The 26622-nt window shown below is 33.4% G+C and overlaps 3 protein-coding genes across 5 annotated transcripts in view; 2 read left to right on the plus strand and 1 right to left on the minus strand.

The window, feature by feature from the left end:
* LOC133788891 (proline iminopeptidase-like) overlaps nucleotides 1–17230 on the plus strand; it is a 79951-nt gene extending 62721 nt beyond the window's left edge. Inside the window, exon 12 of the transcript XR_009873405.1 lies at nucleotides 16651–17230. The gene's annotated coding sequence lies outside the window, so the exon portion shown is untranslated. The remainder of the gene's footprint in view (nucleotides 1–16650) is intronic.
* LOC133788908 (proline iminopeptidase) lies at nucleotides 9846–16382 on the plus strand. Of its 2 annotated transcripts, none has more exons than XM_062226560.1 (11): nucleotides 9846–10034; nucleotides 10260–10468; nucleotides 10953–11051; nucleotides 11162–11272; nucleotides 11370–11432; nucleotides 11544–11637; nucleotides 11986–12083; nucleotides 12440–12541; nucleotides 12741–12854; nucleotides 15922–15996; nucleotides 16140–16382. In XM_062226560.1, exons 1-11 carry the CDS (start codon nucleotides 9911–9913, stop codon nucleotides 16239–16241), a joined length of 1191 nt encoding a protein of 396 aa, XP_062082544.1. In that variant the 5' UTR covers nucleotides 9846–9910; the 3' UTR covers nucleotides 16242–16382. The 2 variants fall into 2 exon arrangements, with proteins under 2 accessions (XP_062082544.1, XP_062082553.1); XM_062226569.1 differs by having other exon boundaries at nucleotides 9893–9915.
* LOC133788876 (uncharacterized) lies at nucleotides 16504–20674 on the minus strand. 2 transcript variants are annotated; one of them, XM_062226521.1, is made up of 10 exons: nucleotides 20007–20674; nucleotides 19401–19465; nucleotides 19249–19313; nucleotides 17912–19159; nucleotides 17769–17823; nucleotides 17563–17682; nucleotides 17345–17464; nucleotides 17178–17270; nucleotides 16976–17079; nucleotides 16504–16863 (listed from the first exon to the last, which is right to left on the minus strand). In XM_062226521.1, exons 1-10 carry the CDS (start codon nucleotides 20152–20154, stop codon nucleotides 16626–16628), a joined length of 2256 nt encoding a protein of 751 aa, XP_062082505.1. In that variant the 5' UTR covers nucleotides 20155–20674; the 3' UTR covers nucleotides 16504–16625. The 2 variants fall into 2 exon arrangements, with proteins under 2 accessions (XP_062082505.1, XP_062082496.1); XM_062226512.1 differs by having other exon boundaries at nucleotides 16504–16878; nucleotides 20007–20669.
* Nucleotides 20675–26622: the final 5948 nt, after the last annotated feature.

The following is a 26622-nucleotide window of genomic DNA, read 5'->3' on the forward strand; positions in this document are numbered from 1 at the left end:
GAGATGGGCAATAAAATATGGAACCCCTTGATCCAATGGTGTAGCCCACAAAATAGTCACTAATGGTCTTCGGATCAAGTTTCTTAGACTGTGGATTATAGGGCCTCACTTCTGCTTTGCAACCCCAAACATGAAAATGACGCAAGCTTGGTTTCTTACTTGACCATAGCTCATAAGGCGTCTTTGGGACAGACTTGGTGGGCACTTGATTCAAGATATAAGCTGCAGTCTTTAATGCCTCACCCCATAAAAACTCTGGCAAACTAGAATGAATCAACATACATCGCACCATGTCAAGAAGAGTGCGATTTCTCCTTTCAGCAATTCCATTCTGTTGGGGTGTTCCTGGCATTGTATATCTTGCATCAATGCCACATTCCTATAAGTACCTAGCGAAAGGCCCGGGGTTCCTTCCACTTTCATCATAACGTCCATAATACTCTCCACCTCTATCAGAATTAACTGCCTTGATCTTCTTCCCCTTTTGAAGCTCAACTTTCGTCTTAAAAATCTTAAACGCATCTAAAGATTCAGATTTTTCACGAATGAGCTCAACATGGCCATACCGGGAAAAGTCATCAATGAAGGTGATAAAGTATTTATAACCACCCATAGCAGGTGGAACAAAAGGCCCATAAATATCAGTATGAATAAGCTCCAATACATCTGTGCACCTGTCTGACTTGCTCTTTCTAACCTTGGCAGTTAACTTTCCTTTAATACAATCAATGCAGGTAGTGAAATATGAAAAATCCAGATCTTGAAGTACCCCATCTTTGATCAACCTTTCCATTCTGTCTTTCGAGATATGACCTAAACGTTTGTGCCACAACATAGAAGATTTCAAATCTAATCTTGCACGTTTAGAGCCTACAACAACATTAAGACAAGAAGTAGAAGAAACAGAAGCAACATCATGCAAATCAAGTTTATATAAATTTCCACATAAAGTTCCATTTCCAACCAAAAGAGAGTCACGATACAAAGTGAGTTTTCCAGTTCCAAAAAGAAAACTATATCCAAGCCTATCCAAAATAGATACAGAAATCAAATTCCTCCTAAAAGAGGGTATGTAAGCAACATCATGTAACTCCAAAAAATGTCATGTATTCAACTGCAATCTAACTGTCCCCAAAAATTCGATTTGGACTTTTGTATCGTCTCCCATGTACACATTCTGCTCCAGACTACTCGATCTTTTTCGACTTGTCACTGCCTTTCTTCTCTAGGTGAGCTCTGAGCTTTCTACAATCAACTTTCTTGTGCCCAAAATTCTGGCAAAAGTTGCACTTCCCTTTGAAAAACTCATTCTTATGACCATTAGAGGATGAGCTAGACTGTCCATTCCCTTTAGGACTAAGTGCCTTTTTCTTGGGAGGTCTTTGGTTACCATAGTTATTGGAAGTGAACTTTCTCTTGTGAGGATTGTTTGCGTTTGTCACCATGGAGATACTTCTTGCCCTACCTTTTCTCATGTCCTCCTCTTCCTTGGCAAGAATAGCAGACATCTCCCAAATAGTCCATTGCTCTTTCTGAGCATTATAGCTTGATCTGATCGCATCAAACTGAGATGGAATAGTCTCCATCACCAACCACACCATGTAATCCTCACCAAGGTCCATATCCATGGCCTTAATTTTATGATAGTGGCCCATGAGCTTGTCAATGTGAGCCCTAATGTCACCTGAACCATCATAAATAGTGTGATGTAGCATGTTCAAGTGTTCATTCTTCTCATTCTTTGAGAATTTCTTATACTTTTCCTTAATGGCAGCAAGAAAATCCTTTGCATTTTCAGACTTGGGAATACTATCACGAATGGATTCGTCCATATGATATCTCATAAGCATCAAGCAACAACGATTGGAGTGTTCCCAGTCCTCGTAAGATTTCTTATCCTTCTCAGTAGCATCATCAGCAGGCTTAGATGGTTCATTAATTCTCAAGGCCAAGTCCATTTTCATGAAGGTCAAGTTCATCGTGATATTTTCAATCAACTGCTTGTGGTTGGTTGCATTCAGCGTCAAGACGGGAGGAGATCTAGGAATGCTTACAGCTGAATGAGAAACAAGAGCAATAACTATTAAATACATGTTATGATAAACCATGTCATTTGTGCTCTTTTCTCATCAATATATGATCGCAAAATAACAAATGATAATTATTTATGCTAGAGTTCTTAGACAAACACACAAAATAGAACTCATACACAGGTAAGAACAATCTATTAAACATTATAATCAAATACATTAATTTACTATCGAAAGGATAGATAAATTGTGATTCATAATGTTTAATAAATTTTCTTCACCATATTAAGCATCCTTACCAAGCAATTATTATCGATAGGATAATTAATTACTTATATAGATCTTAATGTAATTTTGGAGGAAAAAACACAAAATTTTAAAAAATAATTATTTAAATGATCCTCTTCACCAGACAATTTACATGTTTATTCTTACGATAGGCAAGAAAATAAACAATAATTGTTGATAATATATAATTAGATTTATGCCACAAAAAATTAAATATAAATACATTTATGAAACCAAATTCATGAATTAATCTTGTGCATAAACATATACAAAATATGGTATCAAAAAATGAGTGAAAATGGTCAAAATTGGCCCAAAAACGATCACACACGTGCCCCCATGCGCCCAAAATGGTGTCTAGTTTTTTTTTTTTTTTAAAGGCCGTACGACATGTAGTTTTTGAAAAACAACATGTCGTTTTTCGTCATCCCTGACCTCTGATAAATGGGCATCCGGGTCGCGTTTGACCCGGTTCGGCCCGCGGGTCCGACCCGACTGAAACCAACGTCTCCGGCCACCAAATCCGACTCCGTTTTAGGGGTTTTGTTCCACCTGCTATGGGTGGTTATAAATACTTTATCACCTTCATTGATGACCTTTCCCGGTATGGCCATGTTGAGCTCATTCGTGAAAAATCTGAATCTTTAGATGCGTTTAAGATTTTTAAGACGAAAGTTGAGCTTCAAAAGGGGAAGAAGATCAAGGCAGTTAATTCTGATAGAGGTGGAGAGTATTATGGACGTTATGATGAAAGTGGAAGGAACCCCGGGCCTTTCGCTAGGTACTTATAGGAATGTGGCATTAATGCAAGATATACAATGCCAGGAACACCCCAACAGAATGGAATTGCTGAAAGGAGAAATCGCACTCTTCTTGACATGGTGTGATGTATGTTGATTCATTCTAGTTTGCCAGAGTTTTTATGGGGTGAGGCATTAAAGACTGCAGCTTATATCTTGAATCAAGTGCCCAACAAGTCTGTCCCAAAGACGCCTTATGAGCTATGGTCAAGTAAGAAACCAAGCTTGCGTCATTTTCATGTTTGGGGTTGCAAAGCAGAAGTGAGGCCCTATAATCCACAGTCTAAGAAACTTGATCCGAAGACCATTAGTGGCTATTTTGTGGGCTACACCATTGGATCAAGGGGTTCCATATTTTATTGCCCATCTCACACCACCAGGGTTATAAAATCAGATAGGGCTGTCTATTTTGAGGATGAATTTGGTTCAAGTCAAGGGTCAAGAGAAATTGTTTTCAGGGAAGAACACATTTTTGTCCCTGTACCTGTCGCTTCCGCTCCTATTGATGACCCCGTGATTGAACAGATTCCAGTAGAAACTCATGATGAACCTCAAAATCAAGAACAAGATGAAAATCTTGATATTGGGGATGATGAAGCTATGGTGAGAAGATCACAGAGAACCCGCAGGTCTGCTTTTCCTAATGACTACCTTGTCTATTTACAGGAACATGAGTTTGATGTGGGAGACACTTTTGAGCTAGTTACCTATCAAGAAGCTATGAATAGTCCTCAATCTGTATTGTGGATGGATGCAATGAAAGATGAGTTGAATTCTATGTCACAAAATGAAGTTTGGGAGTTGGTTGAATTACCCAAAGGTTGACGACCCATTGGATGCAAATGGGTGTATAAGATCAAACGTGACTCGAATGGGCAAGTGGAAAGGTATAAGGCTAGGCTTGTGGCTAAAGGCTATAGCCAGAGAGAAGGTATTGATTTCAAAGAAACCTTCTCACCTGTTTCCACCAAAGATTCGTTGCGAATCATTATGGCTATAGTTGCTCATTTTGATCTAGAACTCAATCAAATGGATGTGAGGACTGCCTTCTTGAATGGAGATTTATTTGAAGATGTTTACATGACTCAACCTATTGGTTTTGAGAAGTCTGGCAAAGAACACATGGTTTGCAAGCTCAAAAAGTCTATCTATGGGCTTAAACAAGCATCAAGGTAGTGGTATCTCAAGTTCGATATGATTGTCACTGCAAATGGCTTCAAGGAGAATGTAGTAGATCAATGTATATACATGAAGGTCAGTGGGAGCAGCTTTATTTTTCTAGTATTGTATGTTGATGACATCCTACTTGCATCTAATAATTCTGATCTGTTGTCTGAGACGAAACAACTTTTGTTTAGCCCTTTTGATATGAAGGATCTTGGTAAGGCTTCCTATGTGCTTGGGATTCAGATTCTTCGGGATAGGGCTAATGGTATTCTTCGTTTGTCTCAGAAGACTTACATTGATCAAATCTTTAAAAGATTCAATATGCATGCATGTTCTCATGGGAAGGCACCAATAGTGAAGGGTGACAAGTTCTCAAAGGCTCAATGTCCACAAAATGATAAAGAAAGAGATGAAATGAAAGTCGTTCCTTATGCGTCACTGGTTGGTAGCTTGATGTATGCTCAAGTATGCACACGCCATGATATTGCTTTTGTTGTCGGCGTGTTGGGTAGATACTTGAGTGATCCTGGTCTTAGCCATTGGAAAGCGGCTAAGAAAGTCATGAGGTATCTTCAGGGTACAAAGGATCATATGTTGACTTATCGGCGAGCTGACACTCTTGATATAGTTGGGTTCAGTGACGCCGTTTATGCAGGATGTGTGGATGATAAAAAGTCCACTTCAGGCTACATTTATATGATGACTGGAGGAGCTGTTTCATGGAAAAGTGTCAAGCAGACACTCACAGCTTCTTCTACGATGGAGGCGGAATATATGGTGTGTTATGAGGCTACTTGTCAAGCAATATGGCTGCGGAATTTCATTTCAGCATTGAATGTTGCAGACTCTATTTCGAGGCCGCTTAAATTGTATTGTGACAACTTCGCAGCAGTAGCTTTCTCTAAGAACACTAGGAGTACTTCTCGCTCAAAGCATATTGATATAAAGTACTATTTTGTTAAAGAGAAAGTCGATGAGTCCCTCATTTCTATTGAGTACACGCCTACCACTAGCATGTTAGCAGACCCACTAACGAAAGGCTTACCTGTATGTGTGTTTTTAGAGCACGTTGCCCGAATGGGATTGTCAGGAGCCTAGCTTGTTGAGCTCAGTGGGAGTTTTGTTATTTATGTATTGAACATGCTAGTATTTTGTATGGATTGCTTATAGCTTGTGTTTTATTCTGAACATGCATAATGATAATTGAAGCCACTTCTTCTTGTTGCTATTACGTATATATGTTTATATATGTATATAATATTGTTCAACGAAGTGACATGTACAAAAGAAGATGAATGCGCATAGTCTCAATCAATTGTACCTCATGCATGTTTGGTTTGATAGTTAATGGTTGTTATGATATTTAAATGTCTACAGGGCCAAGTCATATGTAATATTTGTATCCTATCGGTATAATATTATGTATTATTTATTTGATTGCCATATATGTGTTAGACAATATTATGGTGGTTTGATTATATTGTCCAAGTGGGAGAATGTTAGAATTATTGTTATGGACTAATATAATCATAGACATTATTCCATAATCACAATCATTAACTAAAGTGCCTACTAATTACCGATAACCATAATGGGATGGTTTACACTTACTAATTGCATTAGAGGCACATGGTAGCACCCTAATTGTAACGCCCTGACTACCCCAGAACAGTTACGGTGAACGGTGGACCGGAAATTTGACTCATTGCCTGAGTCCTTTGGTCAAAAACGTGCTCTAAGTATGATTAACAGGTTAAGGTACAAAACCAATAAAAAGGAAATGGAGATTTTATTACAAACTGCTCTGCAGAGCTAAACAAAACATTTACAAGTGGTTCTCAGTACAAAATGGTCAATACAGTTTTAAATTTACAATCCCGCCGACCTAAGCGGCAAAAATAGGGTAAACCCCCTAGTTCCTGGAATCTCATTCACAAATCACATCATGCACCCAAATACACAAATTACCCTCAACGGGCCAAATTATCATCATACCCCTGTAATTGTAAATATGGACTCATATGCATGCATTTCACATCATATCATAATATAATCAACATATACATGCATTTAATCGATTAATAACATAATTAAGCAAGTATGGCCCTCCCGGCCTACTATTCATGCCGCTAAACTCATCGGAGAATTCGGGGCATTACACTAATGACTATAGGTTGGCTCATTGAACCATAGTGCACCATATCTAATAATATAAGCCCAATAGGCCCAATATACCCTTTAGGGTAAGAAGGCATACGAGACATATATATATATAACATATATGTTGTTGGGTGAAGATATGTATGTGGTTTTGGTAAGGGTTGCTCTCCATAAGTTCTCTCTTGTATTGCGATTTTCTAATTTTGTTTGTGTAGATTGTGAGAGATTCAAAGATGAGCATTGAAGACTCAATGTCAGGTATGTTTTATCTCTATATATTTAAATCAATGCTCTAAATAAAATGTGTTCTTGGATTGTTGCATGAGCATATAATGTTGTTTTGAATCTGATTTATGGATTTAATGCTCATAATATTGTTTACAATTTATCACCGGTTTGTCTAAGAAGAATACCAAACAATAACAAAAATTATTGAAGAATACCCAATAATTCTGGGAACACAAATAGTTGTTCGAACATATAGAGGTACTTAGAAGTTCACAACTTATATATTCTTCTATCTTCGATATACTTTCATTAATATAAATCTCAATTTGAACAAATGATTGTCTCTATCATCACGTTCATCAAGTACCTTCACAATCAATCCTCAAATTCCAGAGGCAACTGCATTGAAGCAATGGTAACACTCGATATTAAAATACACATATTGCTCAAATTACATTACATTTAATTATATTATTTTCATATAATCTTCCTATATTTATTATCTTGTATCACTATTCATTTTTTATTCTAAAGTGCCGATAATAATACACTGAAAATCAAACGTATCATTGAAACATCGTTAACACATCCATCTACTACTCTATCATCTGTTGAACTTCAAAAAACCATGAAGATTTGTGATATTCCCTGTGCGATGAAGGTTTTGCAACCTATGGAGGTAAATATTACTTTTTTTTATTTAAATTTAATAACAAAATATAATTTTAAACTTTCTAAAGAACAATTTTTATTTGATGTAGAAAGCATACTTTTGGATAGAAGCAAAGATAAGTAGAATTGATTCTGCCTAAAAGTACTAATACATGTCGTGTGCGACATGCCATATAAAAATACGACATAAGTATGATGAGATAATTGTTTGCGAAAATCCAAATTGCAAATAGCGAGGGACCCCCACACCACAATGAGTACTTTTTATTTAAATTTGTAAATAAATTATAAATTTTTAAAAAATTACTAATATTCACATTAAAACTAATATATTTAAATACATTTTAAGTGCTAGGGCATATGTGCAACTAGAAGATGATACTGAAAAACTCGATGCTGTTATGTTCGGAGAAGTAGTAGAAGAGACATTTGGTTGTTCTGCAGTCTAGTTGATGGAAAATTCTACGGAGGTAAGAATAAATATGACTACATTTCAAAATAATACATATGAAAAAAACCATAATTTATATAAATTAACTCTAAATTGTTCTAGCAGGAAAATCATCTATACATTGAAAGTGTTGCAAAGCAATTAACAAAAAAAAATGGACAATCAAAGTGTGTGCAGATGAAGAAAAAATAAAAAATGTAAAATACAAGCATTTCACTATTTTGTCCATTGAACCCACACAAGATGACAACAACAATGAATCATCATCCTAAATTACAAACACAAATTAACTCATTCTTTATTTATTTATTTTTTATTCAGAAAAAATCCCCTTCTTTATTAAACTATAAACAATTTTTAAATTTTTTTTTAATTTACGAAGGTCTAGCTTTTAAAACCCTTCACTAGCAAAATCACATGTTTGGAAAGAAAACTACCAAACACTTATCAATAATGTTATTATTTGAATTTCATCAATATTTTTAGTAATATCTCTATGTCATACATTATATTAAACTTTTTCTTTTAAAATATATAACATTGATTATATAATAAAATTTAATATAAAAGTTAAAAAATAAAACTAAATTCACACATTTTCTAAATACAACTAAAAAAACGTGCATTGCACGTCGCTTTCTGCTAGTATATATATATATGTATATAGATATATAGACATAAATTATTATATCACACTTATAAAGTGCAATAACACCTTAAGTTGATCGACACATTATAATTTCAAGTCTTATATATTTTATTTTAACTTAAAATAATATCACTTAATACTAAATTGTATTAATAAAAATATGCTAAGTGGTGTTAAGACCCTATTTTCCCCTAAGCATTAATCTTTATGAAAAGAATGTCATATATATTTGAAGAATGCTAACAACAATATCTTAGTCAACCTTCATCTCTAAAAATACATGTGAAAGTATTTTTTTTTCCAATTTTTGTTTACGATGATGTTTGTTGGAGTTACAATATATATTCCGTAAATTAAAAAAAAACTAAATAGTTTATCGTGTTTAAAACAAATTTATATTTTTTCAAACACACTTGATAAACTGGAATATAAAAAAATATCAAGAATTCTATTTTCAGCCGTCTAAACTATTCATAATTTTTTTAAAATTTATTAGAAAGATGTTACCCAACAACATCATGCAAAAAATTAGCAAAAAAAAAAAACTCCAAACATGTGTTTTTAATAACAGAGGCTGACTAAGTTCACCGTTAGGGGTGCTCGTGGTGTGGGTGGTGCAGTTTTTCTCTAATTTTTTGGACCGTACCGCATATGCGGTTTGAACAATTTTTCAAACCGCAACCCACACCGCATAGACCTCAAACTGCATAAACCATACTGCAAAAATGCGGTGTGGTGCGGTGCAGTGTAGGCAGTTTATACCTATCGCCAAATAATTTAACAATTAAATATTATAATTAAGAAAGATTCATAATAAATCTCATAACCATAGAGTGTTTAATAAAATAATTAAATGTACAACAATGTGATAAACTTTAAGTAAAATAATCAAAATATAACAAACTAATAACAAAGAAAAAATGTAATATAAAAGTAAATATTATTTTAATTAAGGATGAATATATTTAGTTTGAAATAGAATATGTGTTAGTATCTTATAAAATATTATATATATGTTTTTTTTAGATAATATGTATATTATATTATACTATATAAATATTTATGTAATAACTTTAAATGTAGTAAAATTGAAAAAAAATAATATAAAATGTTAATATATATAATGATGTGGTGCGAAATGGTTTGAACAGAATTTATAAAATTTAAAATTGCACCGCACCGCACAATTTGACAAAAATACAAACTGCAACCGAATTGCAAAGATTCTAATCTGCAAATTGTAGTATGGTGTAAGCGGTTTGTGCCGAACGGGCGGTTTCATGAACACCCTTGTTCACTGTAACAGTTCTATATATTTAGTTTTGGATTAGACATTTTGCTCCCTGTGATAAGCGCGAATCAATCCATTAAAAAAGAGAATCTTAAGATAATATAAAATAATGACACGAATAGATTTCCTAGTACGATGAATAAGAATCATGAGTAGTGTGACTTAGTGAGAAGGATGAGGTGCTTCACTTCTTCTTGTTCTCGCTCCTCAACACCCCTATTCTCTTCTACCATTCCCACATCTTCTTCATCTTCCTACTCTCTCTCTCTACTTTCCAATCCAACCTTCGCCGCTTCTGGTATTTCTCTCTCTTGTTACAATATGGGTTTTAGATTTTGTATATATTTTTTCAATTTTTATATTCAAATTTTAGTTGGGCATTTATCTATTCAATACAACATTATTAAAGTTTTGCTTTTTAGAATTTGTCAATTTTTTTTAATTTTTTTATTTTTAGAATCATTAAGCCAATATTTCATTTGTATTTATATAAAGTTTTGAGTTTTCCGTTTCTGTTTCGAAGTGCCAGAGAAAAAGTATCCAGTTTTACGTGCTCAATATCTCGATTACAAGAGCACTGAGCCAAAATTAATCGATTCGATGGAGTCGGGAGAAGATTCGGGTTTGAAAAGAGAGCCTTACTCAGTTATAGAGCCTTACAGTTCAGGGTTTTTGAAGGTTTCGGATCTTCATACTATTTATTGGGAACAATCTGGGAATCCAGATGGGCATGTGAGTAGCTTTAAATCATAAGGTTTCTTGTTAATTTAAGTCATGTCTGGAAAATTTAATTAGATTAGATTGGATTGAAAAATATATGAGAAAAATAAATGAGTTGATCATTTACTAGAAATTAGATTCAAAGATAGATACAAAGTTATAGTTTTTTCGGTTTTTTACCATTTAAATTGATACCATGGAGATTAAATATGATAAAATTATTCAAAATTTATCAATGGGTTTAAGTAATCCTATGGTAGGAGATTGCTTAGCTTGTTGGATTAATTTTTTAGTATTCTTTTTAATTTCATAACTAAATCACTTGAATTTTTTAATCCTACTTTCTAAACATAATCTAAAACTTTTTTTTTTGTTGAATTAGCTAATGGGTTTAATGTTACTACTCAATAAAGTATCTTTTTCTTATATTTATTAGTTTTTTGTTTTAAGTTTTGTTGTTTAAGGTTAATGATTATATGAACACCTTTCTTTGCAGCCTGTTGTATTTCTTCATGGTGGTCCTGGAGGAGGAACTTCACCTACCAATAGAAGATTTTTTGATCCCGAATTTTATCGAATCATTTTGTTTGATCAAGTTAGTATTTGATGGATCATTCTTTTTGTAATTACCATGATGATTATCAGCATATTTCTTCATTTTATTACGAAAGAAATATCTGAAAATTTCCTTCTTTTTTTCTTCAGCGTGGTGCAGGAAAGAGTACACCCCATGCTTGTTTGAAAGAAAACACCACGTGGGATCTCATTGATGATATTGAAAAGCTTAGGGAACACTTGAAAATCACAGAATGGCAGGTTAGAATATGATGTTTGAAGTGAAGAATTAGTCATTATTTTTGTTTTAAAAAAATAGTTCTTTTTGTAAGGGAATGTCTTCTATGTGCTTATGCAGGTTTTTGGTGGGTCATGGGGAAGTACACTTGCCCTTGCTTATAGTCAATCGCACCCAGATAAGGTGCATAACATATTTTAGCTTATGGTGGTTTTTCATTGTATTTTATTTTTCCCTTCTTTTATAGTTTTGCAAACTCTGGTTTCTGACAGTATGGCATGTTCTGATTTTAAGGTCACTGGACTGGTCCTTAGAGGGATCTTTCTTCTTAGAAACAAAGAGATTGATTGGTTTTATGAGGGTGGTGCTGCTGCTATTTATCCTGATGGTGAGTACTGCCTAGTGAATACTTTGCTGTAAGCCTGTAACTGAATTTCACAATACATTTTGAGTTTATATTTCATTGGTTTGTCCTGATGTTGCTTATGAGATTTTGCATATGATTGTGAAATTCTTGAGTTTTGATTCAGAATGCTCAAATTAATTACTAGCAGATCACCTTTATACAAACGATTTTCTTAGCTGCACTATTTAATCTAATTGTCAAAGCTGGATGATATTGTGAAATTGTGTTTAGCTTGTTTTATAGTGTTACCAATACAAAGTACCTTGTGCTGTTGTAATTGCAAAATTGGATTTGAAGTGGCTAATATTGTGAATATTTTCTTGATCACAGCTTGGGAACCATTTAGAGATCTTATTCCAGAGAACGAGAGAAAATGTTTTATAGATGCTTACGGCAAGAGACTAAATTCTGATGACTTGGAAACACAAGTAAGACTTGGCTGGTTTTGTACATTAACCTGTTTTTTTTTGCTTTAACCTTCAAATATAATGATTTCTTCGTTCTTTCGCGCATGATTCTTTGTAGGGTACAGATTTTACATGGTCACATTTTTCGGAACTATGTCCTTATAATATCACGATCAGAATAAAAGTTCAATAAATAATGATGTAAACATTTGAAGTACGATTTTAGGTTTATGATATTAAGAAGGCAGTTTGTGGTTTATTATTAGTCTCTTAAAATTGGAAATAATCCATTGCAAAAATAATAATTGTGTTTAGGATGGCATTTACTTTTAAATTTGAGTTTACATGATTTTCTTTACACTCTTCCAATTTCTTAGCATGCAGCTGCTAGGGCATGGACCAAATGGGAAATGATGACTGCCCATCTTATTCCAAATGATGACAACATCAAGAAAGGAGACGATGATAATTTTTCATTGGTATATCATTTTAATCCTGTTATCTTTTCATGATCTTTGATCCCTTTTAGTTGGGAAATCTTTTCTGTTTTGGATAGCTATAGGTTCAGTCTTTAAATGTATGCTATTGTTTTTGCTTCTGATTACAGATTGTGTACTTTAATTTGGTCTGAAGACTGAAGTTACTCATGATTTTATATGTTTGATTTGATCTATCCAGGCATTTGCAAGGATTGAAAATCATTATTTTTCCAACAAGGGATTCTTTCCTTCAGATTCATACCTGTTGGAAAACATTGATAAGATACGGCATATAGACGCCACAATTGTTCAGGTTCATCTATATTTTTCATCCATGCACTGTAGTGACATGCTCTTCTGAAATTTTCAAGATTATTGTTTTACTTGATGCTTCTTGAATCTGAATGTGGTAAAAGATTATTTTTCTATATCTCTGAAGAATAGCATTGAAGGAGGATCCTTAATACTCGAAACTAAGTACTCGGAACTAATTTACGTTATCCAAGACGGAAAACACATTAGTAAATACATTTAAATTCAAATCCCTAAGACTTAGAATTGGAAATTGATCGGTCCAACTTTCCTTAATCAGCCAACTCGACATTCTACACTCCCCTCAAGTTGGACGATATATACTTTTTAAACCAAGTTTATAACCCAGTTGTTGAAAATTAGGACGATGTAGAACCTTAGTAAGAATATCCGTTGTCTGAAACCGAGATGGAACATGCTTTAGTGAGATTACCTTGCCTTCTATCTTCTCGCTTATAAAATGTCTATCAATTTCCACATGTTTTGATCTATTACGACCGACTGGATTTTTGGCTATGGCACTAACAATATGATTATCACACATCATTTCTATGAGCCTTTCGCATTGATTCTGAGTCCATCAAACACCCTTTTCATCCAAACCCTTCTCATATTCCATGAGCGAAGGCATGAAATTCAACCCCTGCACTACTGCGAGCAACAACCTGTTGCTTTTTGCTCCGACAAGTAATTAAATTACCCCATACATAGGAACAAGAGCCAGAAGTTGATTTCCGATCAATAGGGAACCCTTCCCAGTCCACATCAATATAAATTTCAAGTAAGTGATTTGAGTGTTGTCTTAAACACAAGCCCTTTTCTAGGATCTTTTTGAGATATTTTAGGATTTGATAAGCGACTTCTATGTGCCCCTCCAAAGGATTGCTTGGGAATTGTCTCACCACATTGACAGCAAAGCTTATGTCTGGGTGAGTATGAGTTAGATCAACTTTCCTTCAAGACACTGGAATTTCCAAAATGAGTATGAGTTAGATCAACTTTCCTTCAAGACACTGGAATTTCCAAAAATCTACAACTACTGCTTCACCATGAACCTCCAATTTAATGTTAGGATCCATGGGTATCTCCTCTGGTTTGCACCCACTCATTCCAATCTCCCTTAGAAGGTCCAAAACATAAAGGTTGGTAAATTAAGATACCATGGCTGGAAACGAAGTACTTAAAGGGCTCATGATCCTTGATCTCAAACTCTTTAGAAAGCAAGCGCTTTAGATGGTAGATTTCCTCATGATTTCCAATAACTACTATATAATCAACATACACTATTAATATAGCAATTCTACCATCGATTGAGTTTTTAACAAATAAAGTATGGTCAGCTTGACACTGTGAGTAACCATCTATTTTAAGTACTTTAGCAAACCTTTCAAACCAGGCTCGGGGCGATTGTTCGAGCCCAATAAGGGATTTGCGAATTTTATATACCTTATGCTTTTAGTGGTTACTTTCAAAACCTAATGGGACATCCCCTCTTCCATAAGATCTTTGTTTAGGGATGCATTTTTCACATCTAACTGATGCAATGGCCAATCTTGATTCACTGCAATTGATAAGATGACCCAAACTATGTTTAATTTGGCTACAGGAGCAAAAGTCTCATGATAGTCAATTCCATAAGATTGAGTGAAACCTCTAGCCACCAAACGAGCGTTGAACCTTTCTATGCTCCCATCAGCCTTTTGTTTGACTGAAAAAATCCATTTTACTTCCCCGGTCTTCTTTCCAAGAGGTAAATCAGTAATAACCCATGTCCCATTCTTTTGAAGGGCTTGAATCTCCTCCAATGCAGCAGCCTTCCATTCAAGTACAATAAAGTTTCATGAATAGTCTTGGGAATCTGAATCTGATCTAGGGCTGAGATGAAAGCCCTAAAGTTTTGAGACAAACTTGAATGTAATATATAGTTTCGGAGTGGGTGTTGAGTGCATTATCAAACTCCTTTTCTTGGAGCAATTGGCTTGTTTAAGTCTGACTCACACTCAGTAGCAGAGTGAAGTTTAGTCTCTCTTCTTGTAATATCTTAAGATTGATTGGTCTCGAATTGGACTCATGGCGTTGCTAAATCGACACAGTTTGTTCATATGTTTGACTCTTTGTGTAGACCTTTCTATTATTGTTTGGAGTAAGAAGGGGTGTAGACTTAGGATTAGTTGATGATTGTTCCAGAGGCATTTGAAGTGAGACAACATTATAAGGAAGAGATTTTCCACATTGTCTTGACTAGAGTAGGTTTCTTGGGCTACCTCCTAGATTTCTTGTGCTGTTTTGTAGACCAGAATTCTCAAAGACTTCGATTGTCATTGAGTTGATAAGACATCACAAAGTTGTTTTCGGCACGCCAGCCCCGGGTCATCAGCACTTGGTTGAACGGCAGCCCCGGTTAGGTACTCGTCACTACCTCAACCACTGATGAACATCATAATGCACTGGGACCATTGGAGAAAATTGTGACGATTGAGTTTGTGACTGGTCACTGTATGGGGCCAGAGTGACTGGAGTTGAAGGATTTTGAGGATTAGTGGTTAAAGAAAAGTTGCCACTGTTTGGAGATGTGTTTTCGACGTCATCCATTGAAGCAAAGAGCAAGAAACAGTTGATGAGGATGAAAAATGATGAGGAAAAGCTTGACAGAGTGGCTGTATTTTTGAAGAGCAGGAGCTCTGTTTTGGTTAATGAAAAATAGAGGCAAGGATTGCTCTGGTATGAAGCTAATTGTGGTAAAGATTATTTTCTATGCCTCTGAAGAAAAGCGGACAAGGAGTATGTATATACAAGGAGGATCGTTAATAAGGTCCTTAATCCTAGGAGTTAATTTATGTTATCTAAGTAACGGAAAAATACAGTAGTAAATAGAAAATATATACAGCAGTTCATACATTTAAATTCAAATCCCCAAGACAGAGAAATTGGAAATCGATCAGTCCAATTTTCCTTAATCGTCCAACTTGACATTATATTTCAATGTTCGTTGAAGTCAATAATTTTTTTTTTCATTGAGTAATTCACCTCAGGCAAGGAATTCTAACTAGTAACAATTATATTTTCAGGGAAGATATGATGTTGTCTGTCCTATGATGTCAGCTTGGGATCTCCACAAAGTGTGGCCAGAGGCAGATTTTAAGGTAAATTGAACTAAGGCCATTTTACCTTTCTCTTTCAACATGTGCAAAATCAACATTAGTCCGTTCGAGTACCCTGCCAAAATGTGCTGCTATAATTAGATTGGACAAACAAACTACTACTGAATTCTACCTTTTCTTAACAGGTTGTGCCAGATGCTGGTCACTCTGCTAATGAATTGGGAATAGCGGCAGAACTTGTAGCTGCCAATGAAAGGCTGAAAAATGCAATCAAGGGTGAAAGATGAGAGGATTAACGCCATAATGCAAGCGCATATATGCTTTGAATAAGTTGAAGCTAGTTGTTATTGAGTATATATGCAACTACTGCAATGCCAATTTCTTTCTATGAATTGAACAATGCACCCTGATGCCGTTTTTCATCTAAATCGTCGCTTCTCATTCAATAAAAAAAATTGACTAATACTATTACTAACACATTAACAAGATTATAATCAAATACATGTGGGGGAAAAAGAAAAAGAAAAACAACGCTGAATTTTAATAGTACAATTCAAGAAGAATCAATGATATATTATTGAACAAAAAAATAATTCAATGATATGATTGAACAAGAACAACAGTACAACAAGATATATCTTATATCTATCATACAATAAACCAGGAGCAATTTAAGCCGCCACCTTCCTTGTGCAGCTCTTTGGTACATGAAGACAATGAAAATTCGGCTCCTTGGGTATGGTACTAGGCCTTCTTCCTCTTGACACTGATCTTGGGACAACAGGACCAGATGCCTCGGTTGCTGAAGACGCTTCATTTTTACACGGTTTTGAAGCTTCCTTGCGTCTGAGGATAGTAGATGAGTTTTCCTTTATCACGCCAAGTCCCCCAGTTGTTCTAACTGTCTTTCTGCTTGATGCAATCCTAAGAAGTTAAGGCTTGTTAGAGAGTTTGAAATTATTTTTACATTTTTTTTACCATAACTAAAATCTGAATTTTCATGAAGGAGCCATCTACTCACCCTTGAGGCCTCAATTTGGTTCTCTCTGAGCTTTTCTCTGGCGTTGTAACTGCTTCACCCTGAGCTTCATGTTTCGTAGATATATTAGTCCTCCTAGTTCTTCCCTGCACATATATTCAGATGAGTTCTATGTTGTGAAGAACCTTGTAGAGTAATGAAAACAGAACCATTTTAAATGTATTTTCTATGATGGGGAACTTACAAGTTGTAGTCCATGTGCTTTATTTATTCTTTTTTCAGAGTCTGCATGAGTAACATTATCACTTTCACTTCGATCTTGGCAGATTTTGTTTTTCTAGTCAGAAACAATGACTTGGTTTAGAATGGTGAGTCAGAATAAAAAAAAACTAGAAAGTTAAACATACCAACCTGGCTCAGGGTCTGATGTTTTCGCAATAACTTTACTCCCAATGGTTTTACTGATGTGAGTTCATTCAGAGGCGTGGCCTGTTTCTTCTCTAGATTTGCTTCCTTAAGAATACTCCTTTCCTAATGAATGAACATAACATGTAAATATGTAAGTTACAAGATTGAACTTATTATCAGTGTTCATAAATGAGTAGCTGGTGAGCAAAAAGTTCACGTACATCAGTTCTCAGCCTAAAAGGCTTGGGATTTGTCGGCTTTGGTTTCTTATACTTCGCTTCATGAGCACCTAAAGCAGGAACAGAACTCATTTTCAATGTCTTTTTCGTTACTTGATTGGCCTGCATCATTGTCAAAGTTGGACAACAGATAAATAAACTGAGATGTTACAAGTGCCAATTTCTTTCAAATGGAACTTCATATGTACCTTATTTGAATCGTGATTACTAACATTCTTCCCCTTGGAATGATTGTTCATTTCTCTGCAATAGTTTGATAAACAATTTGGTCAGTAACTATTTCAGTCCAATAAACTGACATGCAAAAAACTTGGAAAGAAACCCATCTCACCTGTTAACATTGCAAGAAGAATTTTCTTTTTCATCACTCTCAATGCTTTCACCTTCATTTTCTGTGTTATCAGAGGGTAAAGCATTTTCTTTATCTTCATTGTCAACATCCCGAAGGCTGTTTCTTTTATCTTCAGTTGATCTTGCTTTCTCTACAAACTCACTTGAGTCATTTGAAAATTTAACCAGTTTAGTATGATCTAGAGAATTTTGATGATCACTGTCCCCTGAAGCCCTCTCTTCAGAGGGTAAAGCATTTTCTTTATCTTCATTGTCAACATCCCGAGGGCTGTTTCTTTTGTCTTCAGTTGATCTTGCTTTCTCTGCAAACTCACTTGAGTCATTTGAAAATTGAACCAGTTGAGTATGATCTAGAGAATGTTGATGATCACTGTCCCCTGAAGCCCTCTCTTCAGAGCTAGACAAGGAGGAGACATCTCCTCTAGAGGTTTCTGATATAACTTCAATTGAATGTTCATCTGACCGTGCTTCTGATGTTTTCACAGTTTTCAAACACTCTTCATGATGATTTGTTTCACTGTTCTTAGAAGTACCTGATTCAGAACATTCTTCCAAAGAAGCACCCGTTGGTCTCTGATCAATCTCCATATCACTCGAATCATTTTCATCACCTCCGTGAGACAGTGGACCACAGGACTCCTTCAAATCTTTTTCCTTTTTCTTTCTCTTCAAATTTTTCAAAGGTTTCACTTCCCGCCCCTTTTGAGTATGAGATTGCAATGAGTCATAAACCCTACTTTTAACCTCTCTTCCTCTAAATAATTTCCTTGATGTTGTCTCTACAGGCAATGGCCTGCACCCCGTTGTCTGCTTCTTTCCACTTGCAATATCAAGCTTCGACATAGCTGTACATAATTTCCCCATTGGAGTTTTAAACTCTACTGAAATCTTTGCCCTGCAAGCCTTCTTTGGAGAGTGGAAAATCAAAGTTTTTGCTATAGCTCTGGTCTTTGGCACCACAATGTTGGTTGCCTTTGGATTCCGAACACTTTTAAATGTATCTGGATTTGATATTCGCTTTCTATTCCTTGGAGTGGTTAAAGCCTTGGTTGTTGCATTTGATTTCTTTAAATTGGCTTTTGGGGTGGCGGTGAGCTTTGAGAGTGGGTTGTTCTTATCTTTTGTGTCAAGTAGCCTGCGAGAAATTGAAGAAATGACTGCCAGTCTTGCTATTTTAGGCTTGGAAGATTTTGCAGGAGCTGTAAGTGGGCATTTGGGACTGGAGGAACTGACAAAACCAAAAGTAAAATGCATGGTATAAGCGAAAGATAGATGTTCAAGAAAATTTAAGTAAATATAGTCACTGAAGCTGCGTACCCCGGAGGTTTCCTGTTCAGTGCTTTCCGAAACCGTATAATATTAGGACTCCTCGCTGCCATAACCTGTAAACCTCAACAATTTGATGCCTAAATATCAGATTAGTTTGCTGATGAAAGCAACTCAAATCAAAAGAGAAACTTATAACTAACCCGAAGAATAAAATTCTTTTCTATTGTTTCAGGATCAAGTTCCTCTTCATGTTTCCTATCACATCCTATTAAAAAAAAACGTAAGAGAAGGGATTCGATGTCAAATGTATGCATGCTCAGATAAAGTAATCCAAATTTGGAAAGTAAAATGTATAATGAGAATTTTGGCACGAGAATTCCCAGTCAAATCATGGCATTCAAATATATTAAGGAAAGAAAAGAGTAATGAGCTAACAAAGTACAACAGAAACTCAACTCTTAAGAAAATCAAGTTCAAGTGATTTGAAGAACCATCCAAAATTACCAAATATAGCTAAAAGGTTTCAGTGAGCTGACAACAGAATATGCGAATTCCCATAATTCAATTTCATATTCTTCTACTCCAGTTTTCTTGGCTACCAAACAGAACTTCAACGACACAAACCCAAGAGACAAAAAACAAGTATCCAATCTAAAATTAAGTAAGAAAACAACACAACAAGCTCAAATCTAAGCAAATCAAGCAAGAATTGAAACTTTAAAAGAAAAAATTCAAGTCAAAGCTTAAAACCAAAAATAGAAACTAAGTCCAAAAAATGGTCACAAGAATTTAATTTCAACACGAACCGAAGCGCAAGCAGAACCAGTAACGATCGTCGGGACAGCACTGTTCGGGCACAGTGAAGTCGACGAACTTGGGTGCTTCAATCTTCTCATAAAAGTCGTCCCCTCCGCCATCTTCACCACTGATCTGCGACAAACGAGACTCCTCCATTGGTAGAGAAAAGCTAGACAAAGAAACTGGAGTTGGAAGAGGAAGAGGAAGATAACGGAGCGTCGTCTGGGTTTGGTATGTGATATGGTGATGATGAGAGTTTTTAAATTTGGGAGTTTGGGAAAGAAGAAAGAGGGTTTGGTTCCTTCTCTGTAAGTAGCCGTTGTGAAAGAGTTTTTATTATTATTATTATTATTAATTATTTATTTTCCTTTTACGGACAAGAAGGCCACGAAAACGGTATATTCAGGGGGTTTTAGGTAATTTCATGCAATTTCTCGCGGCTCTCGATCTCTGGAACAGTTGGATCTATGTAACGGGAAGATCGGCCTTCTCTTCTTCTTCTAGTCCCTACTTAACTTAGTTACTTACTGGACGCACGTGGAACACATTAATGTCAAGCCCAAGCCCAAGCCCAAGCCCAAAATCAGGCCCAGATTTGACCCATTAACTTCTTTAGAAAAAAGTTGATAAATATCCATTTTATCATCAAGTTAATCATAAATAGCTACAGAAGTAGTTTCATTGAGCTTTTACCTAATTTTAAATGTACATTGATTTAACTACCCTCATTTACATTGATTAGGATATAAATTATCTTTTCTTTTTCTTCCAAGAATAAAATGTTTGTTATATTTAAACATATTTGTAGCATATTTTGAAGTTTTTAGAGATTTTATGTTGTAAAAAAATTGTATAATCCGTATTTTCATTATATATTTGGGTATGTATTTGATGATTTAAAAGTATGAGTAAAACTTAAATGAATACTCCAAAATTTGGTATAAAACTTAATTTGCACACTTTTTTTTTATCTTAAAAGACTAATATATATATATATACATATATATATATAAATATTGGTGAAATCAAGTATTTTTATTTGGTTGTTGCTTTTACTTATTTTTATTTTGATGAATTATTTTAAGGGAATTTTTAAAAAATATGGTTTTTATACCATCAATGTGTAAAAATATGATAATTATATTTTTCTTAATTTGTATTAGAAAATTTATTAAAGAAAAAATTAAAGTGTGGGAAACACAATTAGTAGCTAACTAAAATATGAAAATGCCACATTTTTTATCATAGTATGTTTTCTTTGATTTTGAAAGTAATTTTTTTTTTCATTCATTTTTTAATTATTTTTTAAGTTATTTTTTTATTTACTTATTTTTTCTTCCATTTTTTCTTCATCTTTTTTTTCTTTCTATTTTTCTATTTTTCTTCTTCTTCTTCTCGTTTTAATTCATTTATCTATTTTTTTTTTCATTTGTATTATTTTGTTTTTTTTCATATTTTTTCAGTTTTTTTTCCTTATTTTTTTTCTTTTTTTTTCCTTTTACTTTTTCTTCATTTTTGTATTTATTATTTTCTCATTTTATTTTTTTTCTTTTTTCACACATATGAACTTTTTTTCTTCTAATGAATCAAGATAACCGTTCGTTCCGGTATAAATAGTGATTATCTTTTTTCTTTTTTTTTTCTTCATTTTTTTCTACCAATTTTTTCTTTCCATTTTTCTATTATTTTTCTTGTTCATCTTTTCATTTTATTCATTCATCGATTTTTTTCTTTCATTATTTCTTTTCTTTTGTTTTTTATTCATATTTTTTTAGTTTTCTTTCCTAAGTTTTTTTTCCTTCATTTCTTCAGTTTTTTGTACTTATTATTTTCTCATTTCATTTTCTTTTTTTTTTCTTTCCTTTTTTCACACATATTTTAACATTACATAATTATTTTACTATTTTTTTATTTACTATCTTTTATTATTGTAATTTTTTTTTATAGTTTCTCCACTATATGTAAAAAAAATCAAATAAATTTTTTTCAGCATTTTCTTTTTACTGTAACCCTTATGGGAACACCAAAATTTTAAAAGAAAACTAATAAAAATATGAAAACGTGAATGGGTAATCAATTACCTGATGAGAACATTAAAATCTAGGAAAAAAAATTATATGAAGAAGATGGGAGAGAAGGGAAAGGGGTTGAATCTGATTTTTTTTTAATCTTCAGATATGTGGTAACTGGTTACCTTCCCGTTCTTTGTGTGTATATTTCTGGGAGTAACTGGTTATCTTCACGTTCTGATATGTGTGTGTATTTCTAGGTACTATATGGTAACTAGTTACCTATGTTACTAAAATCATAGTTACTTCTTATTCATTTTTTAATGAAGTGGTCTTCCTTTTTTTCCTTCAAATTTGGTGTTTCTTTTCATATTTAATATGAGCAACTCATTAACCCTCTTATTGTAACTGGTTACCCCTCTTATAGCAGAAAATTACTCCTCTCAGGATAGCTAGTTACCCCTCCTGGTACATGTTATTTAACCTAGCTCTATGATTTTTTTTTTACATAACTGTTAAAGATCAATCAAGTAACTGGTTACCTTACCCAGTAATTGAAAAAATAAATCTAAAATCTAAAAAAAAATGTTTATAATAAATAAAAAATAATTTTAAACACAATTCATATTAAAAAAAATTGCAAAACAGCAAAAAAAAAAATTAATATAAAAATAATATATAAAAAAACAAATAAGCTAAAACAAGAATCCCCATACTACTACTTATGTTTTTATTTTATTTTTATACATAAATTGTTTTTTATTCTTAAAGTTATTGGAAAATAAATGTTCAATCGATTTTTTAACAACTAATTAATTAGAACAGTAAGACTTTTGTGCATATAACCTAGACAGAATATGTGAGAAATAACTATAAAGGACAACAAAGAGATTAACACTACTATTCTCTTTTAGCGTCGGTTTAGAACTGAAGCTGATGCTTTTAACGTCGGTTTTGGAACGCCAAAATCGACGCTTATTTTGGCCATGTGTTTGGTGTAGTTAGAGACAATAATTTAAAACCAACGCTATTGAAATCAATTGCATCAGCTCTCCACTGTCGCTAAACAAACAAAAAAATTAATTTACATTACCATTTACAAATCCAGTTCCAAATATTCCAAAATCTCAGCCTCAAACCCAGAAATCAAACTCAGAAATCAATACAAGAAAAAATAAACAAAAAATCCCCAGAACCAGTTGCCACTGACATCCTCAAGCTCTCTGCCAATGTCCCTGAGCCCAGAAACACCAAACCCCCCAGCTCTCAGGATCTTAATATCTTTTGTCTAGATGCTTCCTATTTATATTAATATTAATAGTGTGTGGTGTATATATGTAAATAATATATGGACAATTTTTATAGGGCTTCATTTTAAGCCCTACTGGTAGGGCTCTCAGTATTTTTTGACCCGTAAACAGTTTTCAGTGCGACTTTTTTTTATGACCGTGTATATTGTAGCTATTTAGAGCATCCTGCAAATTTTCAGAAAATTTCGAATAGTTTACAGTACCGAAAACTAGGTTCAAACATGTTGTTTTCCACGCGCATAAAAAAAAAATTAGTTACACGTGCAACAACATGTTTGAACCTAGTTTTCGGTACTGTAAACTATTCGGAATTTTCTGAAAATTTGCAGGATGCTCTAAATAGCTACAATATACACGGTCAAAAAAAATCGCGCCGAAAACTGTTCACGGGTCGAGAACACTGAGAGTCCTACCGGTAGGGCTTAAAGTGAAGCCTCTATAGAAGAATTATTGATGGACAATTCTCCTATAGGGGCTTCACTTTAAGCCCTACCGGTAGGACTCTCAGTGTTCTCGACCCGTGAACAGTTTTCGGCGCGATTTTTTTTGACCGTGTATATTGTAGCTATTTAGAGCATCCTGCAAATTTTCAGAAAATTCCGAATAGTTTACAGTACCGAAAACTAGGTTCAAACATGTTGTTTTCCACGCGCATAAAAAAAATTAGTCACGCGTGCAACAACATGTTTGAACCTAGTTTTCAGTACTGTAAACTATTCGGAATTTTTTGAAAATTTGCAGGATGCTCTAAATAGCTACAATATACACGGTCATAAAAAAAATCGCGCTGAAAACTGTTCACGGGTTATAAACACTGAGAGCCCTACCGGTAGGGCTTAAAGTGAAGCCCATATAAGAGGGAATATATATATATATAGGGCAATTCTTCTATATGGGCTTCACTTTAAGTCCTACCGGTAGGGCTCTCAGTGTTTCTCGACCCGTGAACAGTTTTCGGCGCGACTTTTTTTTATGACCGTGTATATTGTAGCTATTTAGAGCATTCTGCAAATTTTCAGAAAATTCTGAATAGTTTACAGTACCGAAAACTAGGTTCAAACATGTTGTTTTCCACGCGCATAAAAAAAATTAGTCACTCGTGCAACATGTTTGAACTTAGTTTTTGGTATTGTAAACTATTCGAAATTTTCTGAAAATTTGCAGGATGCTCTAAATAGCTACAATATACACGGTCATAAAAAAAAATCGCGTCGAAAACTGTTCACGTATTGTAAACATTGAGAGTCCTACCAATAAGGCTTAAAGTGAAGCCCCTATAGAAAAATTCCTATATATATAATTAACATTCCTCAGTCAGAATTGGCACACTACGGCAGCAGACCATCTTGTTATTTCTCTATTTTTTTCTTCTCCAAAAAGACAAAATAAAAATATACGTGTAAATATATAATTGATTGTTTTAAAAAAATATATATATATAATTGATTTTATGTATACAAAGTCAACAAATTCATACAACTTTCCATTCTTTTTTGTGTGAATTAGTCAGTCACAACACACGTTAACTAAATATGCTCAAAAATTGAATAAATATATACCATACAAGCTAATTAAATGGGATTAAGTAAAAATGGGAACATCAATCTTGCAAGTTTTAATTTTCAACCACTCTCTCTTTATCAAATTTAGTTTATACAAATTAAACATATCGACACACTTTCATAATAACGACGTGATGAGTATTAATAGAGTGACACGTAGATTTTCTTTTTTCTAGTGACAAATTTTAAATCAAAATCAATGATACAATTGTATAAAAACTAGGAAAAATTAATGATATTGTGATCTTAATTACCTCGCAAAAGCAAAGTTTATATAATGAAGGAACACATATACATGATGGAATGGAATTGACTAATTAAGTACTTTCAAGGCAAAAAATAATGCTATATACATAAAAATAATTATTTATATGTTTTTTTTTTTAAGATGAGAACATACATTGGTAGAGGAATTAATTGTTATGTTTATGATACCACGTTGGTAACTTGGTCAAATAGCATCTATATGTAACTATCTTTTTATAGTGGTATATATATATATTTATATATATGGATGGCTAGATAACATAAATTTTTTATTTTAATAGTTATTTTTTGTTAAATTAAATAGAATATTTTAAATATTTAACGCAATATACTTTTAAAATAAATTAAAAATAAATATTTATTAATTATATTAGTATAAATTCAAATATTTTAAAATATCATTATTATAATAATATATAATACAAAACTAAATATTTATTAATTATATTAATATAAATTAAAAAACTTTAAATGTTATTATTATAATAATATATAACATATAATATAGGAAAAATATCAGTTTGGTCTTTGTGTTTTGCTCGAATACTTGATCGGCCCCTGTGTTTTAATAAATGACAAATCAGACCATGCGTTTTATAAGATGGAACAAAATGATACCTTGAGCCCGATTTTAGTCAAACAATTTTCCAATATGACCAATATGCCCTTAAATATTAAATTAATCTCAATTTTAAAAAAAATACAATGCCATTTGTCCAACTTATAATTTAATAAAATGGTAAATACTATTTTGGACCATGTGTTTTGCAAAAGTTACCGATCGGACCCTCTGTTTTGTTAAATGACAATTCAGACCCTGTGTTTTGCAAAATGGAACAAAATGATACCCTCAGTTCGATTTTGGTCAAACTTTTTCTAAATATGATCAAAATACCCCTATTTTTATAGATAAGTTAATTTAATAAATTACAAACTAATATAAAAATTAAAAAAATTATAAAGAAAATCATATTTTGATTAATAAATAATTTAAAATAGTTATATGAAAAATTTAAACCTAAACACTAAACTTAAAACCTAAATTTCATCATTAACTTATAACATTAAAAAATTAATCAAAAATCTAATAAGAAAAAAACAAAACAAAAAAAAACTTAAAATTCAACCAAATAATTATAACATAACCTCTTCTTCATCCTTGAAACCCATAAATTCATCAAAATCAAAATCAAAACCAAAAATATGTTCTTGAGTTCATCCTCCAAATCCATAATTAGCATCAATACAACAAACCCAGTTTTATAAACAAAATCTAAATATAAAAAATCAATCTCTAACTTAAACATTACATCTAAAAATCAATATCAAAACTAACTTTTTTCTTTTTCTTATTCTTCTTCAAAATTAAAACTTCGTGCCTTGGACTCAGCCATCCCCGTCGACTTCAGACCTCAGCATTTCTTGGACTTCAGATTTGGCTTCACCTGTAATGTCTCAAATTTCCTAATAAGGTTT

Source organism: Humulus lupulus, chromosome 1, assembly GCF_963169125.1.
Source record: "Humulus lupulus chromosome 1, drHumLupu1.1, whole genome shotgun sequence".
NCBI classification, from domain to species: domain Eukaryota; kingdom Viridiplantae; phylum Streptophyta; class Magnoliopsida; order Rosales; family Cannabaceae; genus Humulus; species Humulus lupulus.

Bases quoted from the DNA above. Each gene is read 5' to 3' on its own strand.
- LOC133788908 (XM_062226560.1), top strand. From the start codon at position 9,911: ATGAGGTGCTTCACTTCTTCTTGTTCTCGCTCCTCAACACCCCTATTC. The intron at 11,052-11,161 runs GTTAGTATTTGA...TTTTTTCTTCAG, and splicing joins GAATCATTTTGTTTGATCAA to CGTGGTGCAGGAAAGAGTAC. The intron at 12,542-12,740 runs GTATATCATTTT...TGATCTATCCAG, and splicing joins ACGATGATAATTTTTCATTG to GCATTTGCAAGGATTGAAAA.
- LOC133788876 (XM_062226512.1), bottom strand. From the start codon at position 20,154: ATGGAGGAGTCTCGTTTGTCGCAGATCAGTGGTGAAGATGGCGGAGGG. The intron at 19,466-20,006 runs GTTCGTGTTGAA...TTTTTTTAATAG, and splicing joins CTGGTTCTGCTTGCGCTTCG to GATGTGATAGGAAACATGAA. The intron at 17,683-17,768 runs GTACATATGAAG...ACAATGATGCAG, and splicing joins GTAATCACGATTCAAATAAG to GCCAATCAAGTAACGAAAAA.